Source organism: Grampus griseus, assembly GCF_964374135.1.
Source record: "Grampus griseus genome assembly, chromosome: 12".
NCBI lineage: Eukaryota > Metazoa > Chordata > Mammalia > Artiodactyla > Delphinidae > Grampus > Grampus griseus.
The window spans coordinates 62637126-62652450 of record NC_139006.1 but is presented as its reverse complement, the minus strand read 5'-3'; the positions used below and the strand labels follow the sequence as shown (position 1 = coordinate 62652450).

Sequence of the window (15325 nt, the reverse complement as noted above, 5' to 3'; positions counted from 1 at the left end):
TACAATGCATGATCCTGTTTTGCACTCTGGTTAGAGAACTAGTTGGTTAAAGAACAATATTTACAATACAATTTCATTTTGATAAAATATACGGGTGTGTGCATGTATATGTATATACACACATAGCAAAGGATCTGGAAAGATATATGGATATACACCAAGGTTCACTGTTGGGTAATAATACCTTAGTGTATCTGGGTTGTGGGAATGTGGTGGTTTTACTTATTTATTCTGTTTGTTACCTATTATTTCTTTAAGCTTGACTTATTATTACATAAGTAATCATTAGAACTGTCAATTTATACTACTGAGAATATTGAAAACAAAATAAAAATAACTGTCAGGAATTCTTAGATCTAATAAATTCTAATTCTTTCAGTTTACTCACCCGTACAATGGGGATAATATAACTCTTCTTTGGTTGTGTAGAGGCTGGAATAGTCGATGGCAAGCGCACAGCGCTAGGGTTGTCGTCACTGTTGATTGATTCCTGCTGCTCTCGGGACCCAAGTGGGACGGGGCGGCCCAGGGACTCCCGACTGGTGGTGATGTAATTTGGGCACAGCTCTCAGCCCCCTCAGGAAGGAGGCGCTGGGGCTTCCTTGCGTCCCGGACGCGCGCTGGTGGCCATTCCCGTGGGGGCTCCGCGCCCCGAGCGCCAGAGGCGGGGCCGCGCCGTGTGCACCCGGGGGAGCTCGGGGCAGGGCAGGGCCGGGCGGCGGCGTCCGGGCACCAGGTTGCGGAGGAGGCCGTGAAGAGACCAGAAGCGCCACTGGCCTCGCCCGTTCCGGCGGCCGTTCTCACGGAGAGCGGGGTCGGCCCGATGGCCAGTCGAGGGCACAAACACCAGAGCGTCGGAAGCCTGGCCGGGACCTGGCGGCGCTGTGGAGGAGGCTGGTTCCAGTGGACGGAAACCCCGAGCCTGCCGAGAGGGACCTGAAGAAGAGCGATTCCCAACAGCCCCTAGAGGACGCTCCTTCGGCGAAGGAGGCGATGGAGGGGCACGGCCACGCACACCGCGCAGCCCGCAGAGACGGATCGCACGGCCGCGAGCACAGACCAGAGCTGCACAGACACCCCTCAGAGCTCGTGAGGCCCTGCCACGGGTCCCACGGCCGGGAGAGGGGCGAGGACAGAAGGCGGTGCCGCGGGGGTTCCCCAGTTTATTCTTCGGGGCGGGGATCATCTGGTTACAGCTGGTCTCCTCCTCAGTCTAGCCGTCCTTGTCTGATGTACGGGGACTGTCACAGATGCCTGGTGGAGGCCCGTGTTGCACAGCAGAGGCCTGGAGAAGGCCCCTCAGATGCCCCTTGGGCCAGACTGGACCGCCGCCTGGGTGCACCCCAGGGAAGAGGGGCTGGGAGTCTAAGCAGGGGACACCAGCCTCCCCACAGGGACAAACGCCTGGTCTATACCAAGGGACACGAGAAGTCCTCTGCTTTGACCAGACGAAAATCAGGCCTGGCCTTTCTCCACAGGAAAGGCCGCGGTCTCTCCCCCGGAACAGCGCAAACGAGAATCCGCCCTCTAGTGGTGTCGAGACAGAGAAGGAAAGAGAGGGTCGCGGCATCCAGGTTTTACCTCCCTTCAGACAAGCTTCAGACCTTAAAAAGCGAAAGCACGAAGACTCCGAGAAAACCAAACCGGACAAAAACAAGCAGCGTCTCCACCGCTTGGACATAGCAGAGGGGACAAGAGGCCTGTTACCCAAGGTGAAAGAGAAGGTTTCCAATAACCAAAAGATTCAAGAAGGGAAAGTAAGACCTCCTCATTTGGATGGAAAGCCTGAGGGCTCCCTCCCTAAAGGTGAGGAGGTGGATATGGATAATGAATTCAAGCCGCCCACCATGTCTTTTGAGTCATACCTCAACCACAACCAGCCTAGGGAGAAAAAGAAAAAGATTATGAAAACTTCAGCCACTGCTCTTGAAGAAAAAGGACCTAAAAAATATGATTCAAGTGAAAACTTGGACTTGGTTCAGGAACTACCTAAGGTGAATGAAAACAGATCAGAGAAGCTGCAGCCCTCTGGAAACGTCTGGGCCAAGCTGGAAAAAGTCCCCACTGATGCACCAGTGTGGCCGGACCTCCCATTACCCAGGGTCCAGGCCAATGACCGTCCACTTCTTGCCTCTGGATTGATGTCCTCCTTACGACCAAAGCAAAAAGCACTGTCTTCACCCCAGGAAGAGGAAGAAGTTGGATTTACTGGACACAGAATGAATTCTAAGATGCAAGTGTTTTCTGGCTCCAAGTGTGCCTATCTTGCCAAAATGATGACCTTGCGCCAGCAGTGCATCTGGGTACTTAAAACAACATCAATTCAATCTTTAAAGTGGGAGGAGTCCCATATTCAGTTCTTGAACCCATCTTGGAGAGCTGTACACCTGATCAGCTGTATCGCATAGAGAAATACAATCATGCATGAGTCCAAGAAACAGACAAATTATGGAAAATTCACTCTCACCAAAACTTTAGGAAAGAAAGGCCAAAAGAGCACGAGACATGGCGAGAGATGTACATGCGGCTTCAGGATGCCCGAGAGCAGCGGCTTCAAGCACTGACAGTGAATATCCAATCTGCACAAGTCAATAAGCCCAAAGGCCAACAAGCAAAGACGATCCTTCTCAACTCTCTGGCCAGGCCACCTTCTGACGTTCGAAGGAGGCAGGAGAAGTTTGAAATAGGAGAAGCAGCTGCCCCTGAAAAAGTCAAGATCAAACCAGCCCTGTACCCCACAGGAACCATCCATACTCCCTCCAGCAGAAACAGCCTTAACCTCACCCATGAGGAGCCAGCCAGAGCCTGCTCAAGCACCACCAGTACCCACTTGCCGCGGGTAGTCTGCAGCAGGAAACCTGCAAAGAAAATCACCCCCATGATGGCCAAGACAATTAAAGATTTCAAGAACAGGTTCTCCCGACAGTAAATTGAGGCCTTGCCTTGCAGCTGGAATTCCAGAGGAGGAATACAAGGGCAGTGGGTGTTAGGGAATGGGACTTCCAAAGGAGACCAGAATGTTTTGCTTTGTGGAAACTTTTGGACTCTGACTACTGTAGTTTTCAAGTGCTGTACCTGTGAGCTGCCATAGCCACTGCCTCCTGCCTGGAGAACACTTCAGAATTCTGAAGATGAGACGCCTCAGTCCCACTGATGATTTTAAGATTCATTATACTTTTGTTGTTAACTAGCCTCTTTGTAAACAATATGACATAGTCTTAACAAATATTATCCCCAGATTGTGTTTATATAAATAAACAAAAGTACTTAACATGAGATTTTTTTTTTACTCTCAGAGGAGATGAGGTCTTCTTGGACACAAACCCAGAAGCAATTAATTAAAAAGACTGATATATTTGACCACATAAAAATTTAGAAATATATAAAACAACAAGGTCGAAAGATAAACAACAAACTGGGAAAGATATTTATAAACTCAGTTAACATTCAGAAGGCAAATTTCCTTTATATATAATAAGGCCCCACAAATTAATGAGAAAAAAACCCAATAATTTACTATAAAAATGGGCAAACATAGGAAAAGATGGTTCACACAAAAGAAAACACAAATGACTCTTAAATATATGACAAGATGCTCAATCTTACTAAAATGCAAATAAACGTAATATGAGGGAGGTGGTGGTGGTGGGATGAATTGGGAGATTGGGATTGACATATATACACTAATATGTATAAAATAGATAACTAACAAGAACCTGCTGTATAAAAAAATTAAATTCAATTAAATTCAAAAAACAAGAAAAAAAACCCATAATATGATACAAATTTTCACCTACCAGTTAAGTAGAATTCAAAAGCTTAATAGCCTGCTGTGTTAGAGCAGATGATCATACATTACTAGTAGATGACAAATTAATACAACTTCTATTGAAGTTAATAGGCAAATGTTAAATATATATTCTTTGGTACTACAATATCACTTTTAGGATGAGAAACTGAATATATAAATGACTAATGACCAGAACCACATAAGCTCAGGAAGCCAAACCACAACCTCTGCAGCAACCATCCCAGAAAACCAAATCACAGACTCTCCAGCAATCAGTCCAGGAAACTAAATCACAACCTCCTTAGCAATCGGCCCAGAGTGGTGAGGATTTGGTCAACAGCTCCCAGCCTCCCAATTTTTGCCCTCAGCCTCCAAGTCAGGACCAACCAGAGAAAGCCAAATATGATCTCCAAATCAATCACATAAGATGCCCCGCTTCTAGTTAGGCCCAACTCCGGATTTCCCAAGTCAGCAACCTCCAATCAGAAAATACTAAAGCCTTCCCTTAGTTTTTCACTATAAAGCTATCCCACTCCCCTGCCTGCCAAATGCGAGTGATGGTAGCTGACTCCCTTGCTATAGCAAGCTCTCAATAAATAGCCTCTGTTTGTTCAGCTTGGGTGGTTTTTATTTATTTCCACAAGAATTGTATTCTACAGATGCACATATATCAAACATACACATATACAAACTCTGATATAGCAATTTCACTTATAGGATTTTATTCTCCAGACACATCTGTGTGTGTTTGTGTGTGTGTGTACTCAATTAATACAAAGACATGACCATGGCACTTGAATCGAATTTTTCTCCAGGACGTTTGCCTGCCTCTAAGAGGCTAAGATGCTGAGTAGTGTGTTTGACAACCTCAAAGTGCTACAGGTGCAAAAGTTCTAATCCAAGACCCACCAAGATAGGGGATCCTGGTAAAACCAATGAATACTCAGTCCTTATTCAGTCCAAGGAATAAGGACAAAGGATAAGTTAGGCTGCCTAAGCTCTGTATGGCCCAGAAAAATCTCAGTCCCTGAATTTGGATTGAGATATTCCTAGATTACTAGCTCCTCTCCCCAGGCACAAGACAGAAACAAGCCTAAATTACCTCTACAGGAAGATATCATCATCCTTCATCTCAAATTATTTCTAAAAACAAACCATCAACTACACTGCCATATACAGTCTAAGAAAAGAACAACATAAATGAAAAACATTAGGAATAACAGACAACTGAAACAGATTCACATGGGCCTCAAGATACTGGAACTCTCAGACACAGACTTGAGAAAAACTCTTTCAACCAATATCATTTACAATAGTATATAAAAATCAGATAGGAACAAATCTAACAAAAGATGTTTCAGATTTCTTTTGTGGGCTGAATTGTGTCCTCTCCTCCCCAAATTTATACATTGAAGCCCTAACCCTGAATAATTAAGAATGTGACTGTATTTGGAGATAGAGCCTTTAGGGGGTGATTAAGTTAAAATGAGGTCATTAGGGTGGTCCCTAATCCAATCTGACTGGTGTCCTTAGAAGAAGAGGAAATTTGGACACACAAAGCGACACCAGGGATGTTCTCCAATGTAGGAAAGATCATATTGAGGTCACAGCAAGAAGGTGGCCATTTGCAAGCTAAGGAGAAAGGCCTCAGGATAAACCAAACCTGCCAACATCTTGATCTTGAACTTCTAGCCTTCAGAACTGTGAGAAAATAAATTTTTGTTGTTTAAGCCACCCAGTCTGTGACATTTTGTTATGGCAGCCCTAGCAAACTAATACAGCCTCTATGCTGAAAATGACAAAATAGGGATAAGAGGTACTAAAGAAGATACAATGTTTATGAATTGGGAAAATGAATTTTGTTAAGATGTTAATTCTCCTGAAAATTGATCTATAGATTGAATGAAATCTCATGAAAAGCTCAGCAGACTTTTTTGTATAAATTGAAAATCTGATTCTAAAATTTATGTGGAAATTTAGAATAACCAAGACAGCATTGAAAAAGAGTTAAGTCAGAGGATTTACACTACCAGTTTTCAAGGCTTAATACTAGGCCACAATAATTAAGATAGTTTGATATTGGCACAGAGATAGATAAACCTATCAATGGAACAGAACAGAGAGTTCAGAAATAGACCCACAAATATATGATAATGTGATTTTTTACAAAGTTGCCACTGTAATTCAAAAAAAAATTTAAAGGTACTGGAGCAACTGGATAACCAAATAAGAAAAAAACAAAGCTTAACCCCTATCTCACATAAAACCCAGAAATTAATTGAAGATAACAATCCTAAATTTTTATGTACATAATAACATGGTATCAAAATAAATAAAGCAAAAATTGACAAAATCAAAATGAGAAATAGGCAAAAAAATACAATCACAGTGAGAGATATTTATATGCCTTCCTCAATAATTAACAGAAGAAGAAGAAAAAAATCTGTAAGATATAAAAGATTTGAACAACACAATTAAGAAACTTAACCATTCACTGAGCCATAAAACAATTCTTGACAAATGTTAGAGGACTGAAATCATGTAGATTGTTATGTAGAATATTGTTATGTAGACACAATGCAGTTAATCTAGAAAACAATGTCCAAAGGTATCAATAGACTTCCCATATGCAAATAATACACTTCTAAATACTTACGGGTCAGAGAAAAATCATAATAGATGTTAGAAAATATGTGAAATTGAATGAAAAGGAAAAAATTAAAATGCTACATATTAAAACACGTGGAAGCAGGCAAAGTAGTGATTGGAGGGAAATTTAAATCTTTAAATGCATCTCTGAAAGAGAAAAAAGGTATATCTCTCCATCTATTTGTATCATCTTTAATTTCTTTCATCAGTGTCTTATAATTTTCTGCATACAGGTCTTAGGTAGGTTTATTCCTAGATATTTTATTCTTTTTGTTACATGGAACAGGATAAAGGAAAAAGAATGAAAAGAAATGAGAAGACAGCCTAAGAGACCTCTGGGACAACATTAAATGCAACAACATTCACATTATAGGGGTTCCAGATAGAGAAGAAAGAGAGACAGGACTGGAGAAAATATTTGAGGTGATTATAGTCAAATACTTCCCTAACATGGGAAAGGAAACAGCCACCCAAGTCCAGGAAGTGCAGAGAGTCCCTGGCAGGATAAACCCAAGGAGAAACGCGCCGAGACACATACTAATCAAATTGACAGAAACTAGAGACAAAGAAAAATTATTAAAAGCAACAAGGGAAAAATAACATACAAGGGATCTCCCATAAGGTTAAGAGCTGATTTCTCAGCAGAAACTCTACAAGCCAGAAGGGAGTGGCACGATATATTTAAAGTGATGAAAGGGAAGAACCTACAACCAAGATGACTCTACCCGGCAAGGATCTCATTCAGATTTGACAGAGAAATCAAAAGCTTTACAGACAAGCAAAAGCTAAGAGAATTCAGCACCACCAAACCAGCTCTACAACAAATGCTAAAGGAACGTCTCTAAGTGGGAAACACAAAAGAAGAAAAGGACCCACAAAAACAAACCCAAAACAATTAAGAAAATGGTAATAGGAACATACATATCGATAATTACCTTAAACGTGATTGGATTAAATGCTCCAACCAAAAGACACAGACTCGCTGAATGGATATAGAAACAAGACCCATATATACGCTGTCTACAAGAGACCCATTTCAGACCTAGGAACACATACAGACTGAAAGTGAGGGGATGGAAAAAGACACTCCATGCAAATGGAAATCAAATAAAGCTGGAGTAGCAATACTCATATCAGATAAAATAGACTTTAAAATAAAGAATGTTTCAAGAGACAAGGAAGGACACTACATAATGATCAAGGGATCAATCCAAGAAGAAGATATAACAATTATAAATATATATGCACCCAACATAGGAGCGCCTCAACACATAAGGCAAATGCTAACAGCTATAAAAAGGGAAATCGACAGTAACACAATAATAGTGGGGGACTTTAACACCTCACTTACACCAATGGACAGATCATCCAGACAGAAAATTAATAAGGAAACACAAGCTTTAAATGACACAACAGACCAGATAGATTTAATTGATATTTATAGGACGTTCCATCTGAAAACAGCAGATTACTCTTTCTTCTTAAGTGCACACGGACATTCTCCAGGATAGATCACATCTTGGGTCACAAATCAAGCCTTGGTAAATTTGAGAAAATTGAAATCATATTAAGCATCTTTTCCAACCATAATGCTATGAGATTAGAAATCAATTACAGGGAAAAAAACGTAAAAAAACACAACCGCATGGAGGCTAAACAATAAGTAAATAAATAACCAAGAGATCACTGAAGAAATCAACGAGGAAATCAAAAAATACCTAGAGACAAATGACAACGAAAACATTACGATCCATAACCTATGGAATGCAGCAAAAGCAGTTCTAAGAGGAAAGTCTATAGCAATACAATCATACCTCAAGAAACAAGAAAAATCTCAAATAAACAATCTAATCTTACACCTAAAGGAACTACAAGAACAAATAATAGTGTGACCATTTGACAAAAAAAGAACAAGTAGAAGTCTTTGCTCTAATGGATATCAAGAATGGATACAACTATATTTATTAAGACAGTGTGGTATTAGCACAGGAAATAGACAAAAAGGCCCATGGAACAGACTTGAGGACCCAGAAACAATTCTGCATATTTTTCAAGTCTGTTAAGTTCCATTTTATTCTTCTTATATCTTCTGTTTTTCTCCTTTTTATAATCATGTTTCCCTTAAATGTTTAAACATATTTATAACAGCTATTTTTAAAGACCCTGTCTGCTAATTCTGTCTTTTGTTGTATTACTGGATCTTCTGTTGACTGATTTTTGTCCTGGTTTGGGCACATTTTCCTGGGTTTTATGACCGCTAGTAGTTATTTCCTTGGATGCCAGTCTTGTGAATACCTAGGTTATATTGCCTTCTTTTAAGTATTTTGAGGGTTTTGAGGGGGCAGATAGGTTAGTTATTTGCAGGTAAGTCTGATTCTATCAAGCTTTGTTAGGAAGGAGGTTATCCAAAGTCAATTTTATTCTAAGCCTAGTTTAGGGTTACTCTTAATGCACTGCCTTCCTGGAATCTCTACTAAATGCTCTGCTGTTCCACAAGAAGTCTCCACTCAGGTTGGCTGGACTTCAAATGTCTCTCAATGTTATGTGAGCACCAGTAGTTGTTCAGCTTATAGTTCCCTGATAATTGGTTTTTCCCCAGCTTCATACATTTCCACTCTGTGTATGCACAGCTTAGTATTCAGCCAAAAACTCAGATGTATGGAGCAATTTGTTTGCCTAGCTCCCTCCTCTCTGTTCCTCTTCCCTCCCAATTCTAACCAGCTAAGTCTTCCCAAACTCAACTCCCTTGTCTCATCTCTGCAAAACTGCTGTGCCCTGCCTAGATACTCCCTTGTGTGCTAGAACCCAGTTACTGCTTCCAGGCAGAAGATCTTGTCTCATGATCACATTGCCCAAAGTCTGAAAACAGATTATTCATATATTTAGTCCAGTTTCCTAGTTACATATAGCAGGAAGGCTAGTCTGGTACCATTTACTCTACCACATTTGAGAGCAGAAAGCTTTATCATTTTTTTAATGTTTACAAGATTGACCTGAGTGGAGAGATATATACTTTTTATCCTTAAAAATAAAACCTAATAAAATTAACATTATTTTTACAAAAGAAAGAAAGGATGTTTTTAACCCAAAACATCAGATATACAAAGTCATATCTGTATATTCTCATATTCTCAGTTAGTGGTTAAAAAGAAAAAGAAAAGAAAAAACAACAAATCTCCAAGAGTAGCAATGTGACACTAGCAAAATGTTCCAGGTTGTCTGATCAGCCTCCCTTTCTTGGTCCAGGTACAGGAAGAATGGGGTTCAACAGCAGCCACAGCACTTTTGAAGATGCCCACAAGGCTACGGCAGTGCTCGGTAGTGAAGTGCTTAACCTTCCTTATGTAAGAGCAGAGCCGAGAACTTAAAACATGAGTTACTTAAAATTCAGCTTAGCTTTATGGTGAGGTAGAGTTTGTTTAATTAGTATTTAGAACTGCACATTGTTTATAGCTATTGGTATTTCAATAGACGCTTAAATGTTTGAACATTTAAAGCTTAATAAGCCTTAGTTCTTTGAAGAAAAACATTGATGTAATTAAATTTTCAATTACTCTAGTTTTTTTTTTTTAGGGGCCCATGCAATTAATAAAAGCTAAGGCATTTATCAACGCTCATTTAAAAACCTAATCTGACACCTCATTAATTAGCTAACACTTATAGCAGATATTTTTAATATAAGTTTCACACAAGCAAAGTCACAACTTTTAAAAAGTACATGTAATGACACATGAGAATAAATAAACTTAACTATTTTTCAGATTATTTTGTGTGTACACACGAATGTGTGGATCAATTATGGCTTTCTAAAAACCATTCTTCTGCACTGAGACCAATTACTGTTTGTTTGGTTTTAATTGTATGGTCAAACTAAAAACACTGAAGCAATTGCTCCTCAGAGCTTCCTTGCCCCGAGGATCTTACCTTCAAGTTTAAAAAAAGAAAGTGGCGGAGGTTTACAAATTGCATATAGTCTTATTTTAATTAACTTATTTAAAATTAACACTAAATTTAAAATGGAATAGGAGAAAATTCTCCACTCACAGATTTTGCTACCCACAGATCACTACAACATCAGTACCACAAGAGAGTTCATGATTCATGCCCCATCCAGAACTACTGGATCACAATCTGAATTTTCAAAACATCCCAGGTGTTCAGTGTGCACATTAAAGACTCAGAAGCCCTGCAGAAGCATGATCAGTTTACCAGTCAGGAAAGAAACTTGCCAGAGTCCTTGCCCTCAAGGAGCTTATAGTCTACTGGGGTCAGGGGAGGCAATCAACAAGGAAAAATTCAATTATAATTTCCTGGGATAAAGGTGGCATGGTGATGTCTACTCATTGCATCAAGGAGGGGCACTTTGTCAAGTTTGGGAAGCAGGCTGACCAAGAAAGGCAAGTTCAGATCCTAAAGAACAAAAATGTAAGGGGCAGAGAAACATAAGCTCATTAAGGAGGCCAAGAAGGAAAACAGAACTCTAGGAAACTGTAGCATTATGAAAACCAAGAGAAGAGGCATTTCCCACGGATAATCAACTGTGTCAATGCACAAAACATCATGGGTATCTCAAAACACCACGTTTTATACATAGCAGTCACTAAGTAAGTGTTCATTCTATGAGCTGATGAATAAATGCATATTTACCTCAGTATTAAGTAAAAACCGGGGTATGAATTCTAGAGTATCTAACTCCCATTCTTATGCTCAGCCACCAACCCCTATCATATGCCAAGAAATAACCATATTTAAAAGTAAATTTTAATATATAAACATGTATGACAAACGCCTAGCTTGAAACCAACAATAACAAAATAAAGTTATCTTTTAGGTATGAATCATATATTAGTTCTTTTTTTTTTTTTTTTACATTCACCTCTCTGAAACCACCCCCTGCAAAAGCAACTACTACGAGTCTTTGTACCCAGTAGGCATTCAATAAATATCTGTAAAACAAAACTGTTCTGGAGATTGTTTATCTCTGCTCTCTCCCAAAATCACATTAAAGTGATGGTAAAGGAATTTTTTTTAAAGGAAGGAGTAATTAAGTATAATTTATACACTGAAGAGTGAGGAGAAGCCCCCAACCCCCCCACTCAATTGTCTTTCCCTGTTCAACTCCAACAGCGGTGGCAACCATGCTTGTTTTGCCCTCATTCCCTGTAGAAAGGTGAGAAGGACTTCTCCTTAGAGAAATTGAAGGCCTCAGAGCAAAGACCTACAGACACTAACTGGCATTTGGGGATGTCCCAGTGAAAAGGCCCCTGGCTTCGTGATCATCCTACAGAGAAACCCATCTTTATTTGAAGAGTCTCTTCTAAAACACACGGATTCTAATTAGCTTTTAGGTGTCTCACCTCAGGCAAGGTTCACTAGACTTCTGAGGAAAACCTCCTACATGAAAGACAGAGCACCAGGGAAAAAAGCAAAGAAAAACCTGAGGGGAAACAGACATAATGCTAGGAGCAAAAGACAAAGAGGGAGGGAGGGAGAGAGAGAGGAAACCTCAGGGAGATAAAAGGAGCCATGGCATCCTGTAAGAACAAGATGCCGTGAAAAAGGAACATTGAGACAATAAGAAGGTACCTGGAAATAAAAATACAATAGCAGAAATTTAAAACTCAACAAAATGGGATAAAAAGTTGAAGAGGTCTCTTGATACGAAAAGCAAGAAAAGTAAGCGATGTAAAATAAAACAGAAAACAACATGATTAGAGGTTCCATTTGGAAGTCAAATATCCAATGAATAGGACTGCCAGGGAAAAGAAAAACCTTAAAAATACAAAAGGAAGGAAGGAAGGAAGGAGGGAGGGAGAGAGAGAAAGAAAGAAAAAGAAAGGAAGGAAGGAAGAGCAAGAGAGGAGAAAAAAGAAAGGGAAAAAATTATCTAAAGAAATAATGCAAGAATATTTTCCAGAATTGAGGGCATGAATTCCCTGATCTAAATGGCTCATAACTGCATACCAGTGCTGTGAATGAAAAAGGATTCTCAACAAGCAATATCTTCATGAAAATTCAGAAACCAGGGACGGTAAGGAGAAGATTCTAAAAGCTTTCAGAGAAAGAATAGCACCAGACTTGTTGCAGTCACATTGGAAGCTAAAAGATAATGGAGAAATGCCTTCTCAAATGAGATGAAATCAATTCCAGCCTAGAATATTAATCTCAGCCAAACCATCAACAAGGTGAGAGAAGTACAGAGTTTCATACATGGTACCTTACTTCAAAAACTTTGCCTCCCATGTACCTTTTCTCAGGCAGTCATTGGTCAGTATGTTTCACTAAAACAGGGATATAGGACAAGAAGGAAGAAGACATGGGATCCAAGAAACAGGGTTTCTGACACAGGGAAGAGGGGAAGGGATTTCCCAGGAAGAATGCTGCATAGCAAGCCCAGAGAACAACCAGTCTACAAAGCAGGAGATGCAAGAGGTCCAGAAAGGATATCACTAAGAAAAAAAAAGAAACTGCAAGATTTCCTGGTGAGCTTCACCATATGGAAAGGAGTTTTACAATTCCTTCAGAAAATTTAGGAAGAAAGTAGTCATCAAATATACAGAAAATTAAGCCAAAGGGTAAGGCATAGTTAAGCTATGATTGAGTCCTGCCCAAAGTTAAATAAAAAATAAAATATAACCACAGTGTACCATATCAGCTGTGAATAACACTTTCATGGTCAGATTAATATACATAACTGTACTGAATATGTATTTAACCAAAAATTGTGATAAAATGATCTTGGGAAAATGGAGGAAGGGAAGTTAAGTATGGGCTAGTGATAGAGGATGGGGAAGGAGCAAGGTAGGTTAAAAAAAGCCAAATGCTCATTTTCCATCAAAGTAAATAGAATTTACATCTGAGAATGAAAAATCAGAATTCAGAAGTTTTAACTTGTTATTTTGAAGAAGCTGCTAAGAAGGGTAAAAGCAGTTGCTTCTGGGGAGCAATATTTGAAGGCGGTGTGAAAGGAAGCAGGAAACTTTTTTTCTTAAGTTTTGTAGAACTATTAAATGTTTTTAAACTGAGTGCTGGCATTACTTTGTTTAAAACAGAAATCCAATATATATATATTTAAAATATATATATATATATTTTTTTAAATTTGAAACTACAATAAAAATTAACCAAATAAAAAGGAAGTATTCTTGAAATCCTAATACAGTAGACAACATAGATGATCAAAATTCCTTGTGGACATGCAATCCTCTTTATATCCAACTCACTGATCACCTCCCCCACCTCAACCTTATTCCCTCCACAGACACAGTTCTTGCACTCAGACCCCAAAAGTTCAAGACATCAATGAGCATACCTAAATATGGCTCTTAGTCCCATCTATGGAATAGAACAAAAAAATAAGACTGGGTCTCTGTTTCCAAGTCACATGAATTCTGTTTGAGAGGCTATGTCACATGTAGGAAATAGGTAATAACATAAATTAATCACAATTAAATGGTAATCTGTGTGGTACAAACCATACGGAGTTCAGAAACATGTCAGATCTGAGAGAATGTGCCTGGAGCAGTGCGAGGCAATATGGAAAGTGGTGAGAAAGAGGCTGGATGTAGAAGTTGGGCCACATCACTGCCTGCTCTATAGATCATGTCAAGGTTGGGGGTTTTATCCCAAGTGTAATGGAAAGCCATTAAAAGGATCCCAGCCAGGGAGTGACACAATTTTAAGATCACTCTGATCATTAGATGAAGAATGGACTGGAAGGAGGCAAAACCAACAGGGGGAATAGTTAAGAGGCTATAGAAATGGTTCAAGTGAGAGATGATAGTGGCTTGGACCTGGATAAAGGCTATTATTAAAGACCCATTATAGAAATAGAATCAGTAAGATTTGCTGATGCCTTCCTTATGTAGAGGACGGGAGGAGGAATTAGCAGGTAGAAGGAGCTAAGGATGATTCCCAGAATTCTGATTGGAGCAATTGGGTGGATGGCGGTTTCACATTCCCAGAGAGAGGAAGACTGGGAAAGATAACAGGTTTTAGAGAAGAAGGTTAAATGTTAGGGGTTGAACAAGTTAACATGCAGATTCTTGAGATTCCCCACTGGATTTGTCAAACAATCAATTGATTCATTGTGCTCTCCGTGTTCCATATTCTAAGATATCACATGGGTTTGGGGCTCAGCAAAGAAGTCCAGTCTAGAGTCAGTTTGGGGGAGTTGTTGGCATACAGATGGCATTGGAAGTCATGAAAATGTGTAAGACCATCTAGGACAGTGGTTTTCAAACCTGGAGTGTGCATTTACAATGCAAGTTTCAAGACCCCCATCCCTGAGAGTTTCTGATTCAGTAATTCTCAGGGAGGTGCAGGAATCTGCTTTATTAAAAGTCAGTTCAAAATGTTTTGATGCAGGTAGTTCAGGCTCACGTTGGAATGGACAGAGGTGAGGAAGTAGCAACAGCAAATGTTGCCAATCCTTTCCAGAAGTTGGAGAGAGGGGCTTCCCTGGTGGCGCAGTGGTTGAGAGTCCGCCTGCCGATGCAGGGGACACAGGTTCGTGCCCCTGGCCGGGAAGATCCCACATGCCGTGGAGCGGCTGGGCCCGTGAGCCATGGCCACTGAGCCTGCACGTCCAGAGCCTGTGCTCCGCAACGGGAGAGGCCACAACAGTGAGAGGCCCACGTACCGCAAAAAAAAAAAAAAGAAGTTGGAGAGAAATTGGAGAAGTTGGAGAGAGGTTGCTAGGTAGAGGGGATGTGAGACCAAAGGGTTACCGTTTTCGTGTATTATTAGTTTTTTTTTTAAAGGTGGGAGACACTAAAGTGGTGGTTCATAACCTTGGCTACACATTATAATCACCTATTGAGATTTTCTAAAATATCAATGCACAGGATACAACAAGACCAGTAAATCAGTATCTCGGGAGGTGGA

The 15325-nt window shown here is 40.1% G+C and overlaps 2 protein-coding genes across 2 annotated transcripts in view; one reads left to right on the top strand and one right to left on the bottom strand.

Annotated features, from left to right (window-relative positions):
* KATNAL2 (katanin catalytic subunit A1 like 2) overlaps positions 1-15325 on the bottom strand; it is a gene marked incomplete at both ends in the record, with an annotated part of 87751 nt that overhangs the window by 71188 nt on the left and 1238 nt on the right. The gene's annotated exons all lie outside the window — the stretch shown is intronic.
* On the top strand, positions 1251-2929 carry LOC309830976 (elongin-A-like; the record flags this gene model as incomplete). The annotated part of the gene is given in 3 exon segments (XM_082667911.1): positions 1251-2307; positions 2310-2425; positions 2429-2929. Coding segments are annotated over 3 exon segments (1674 nt in total).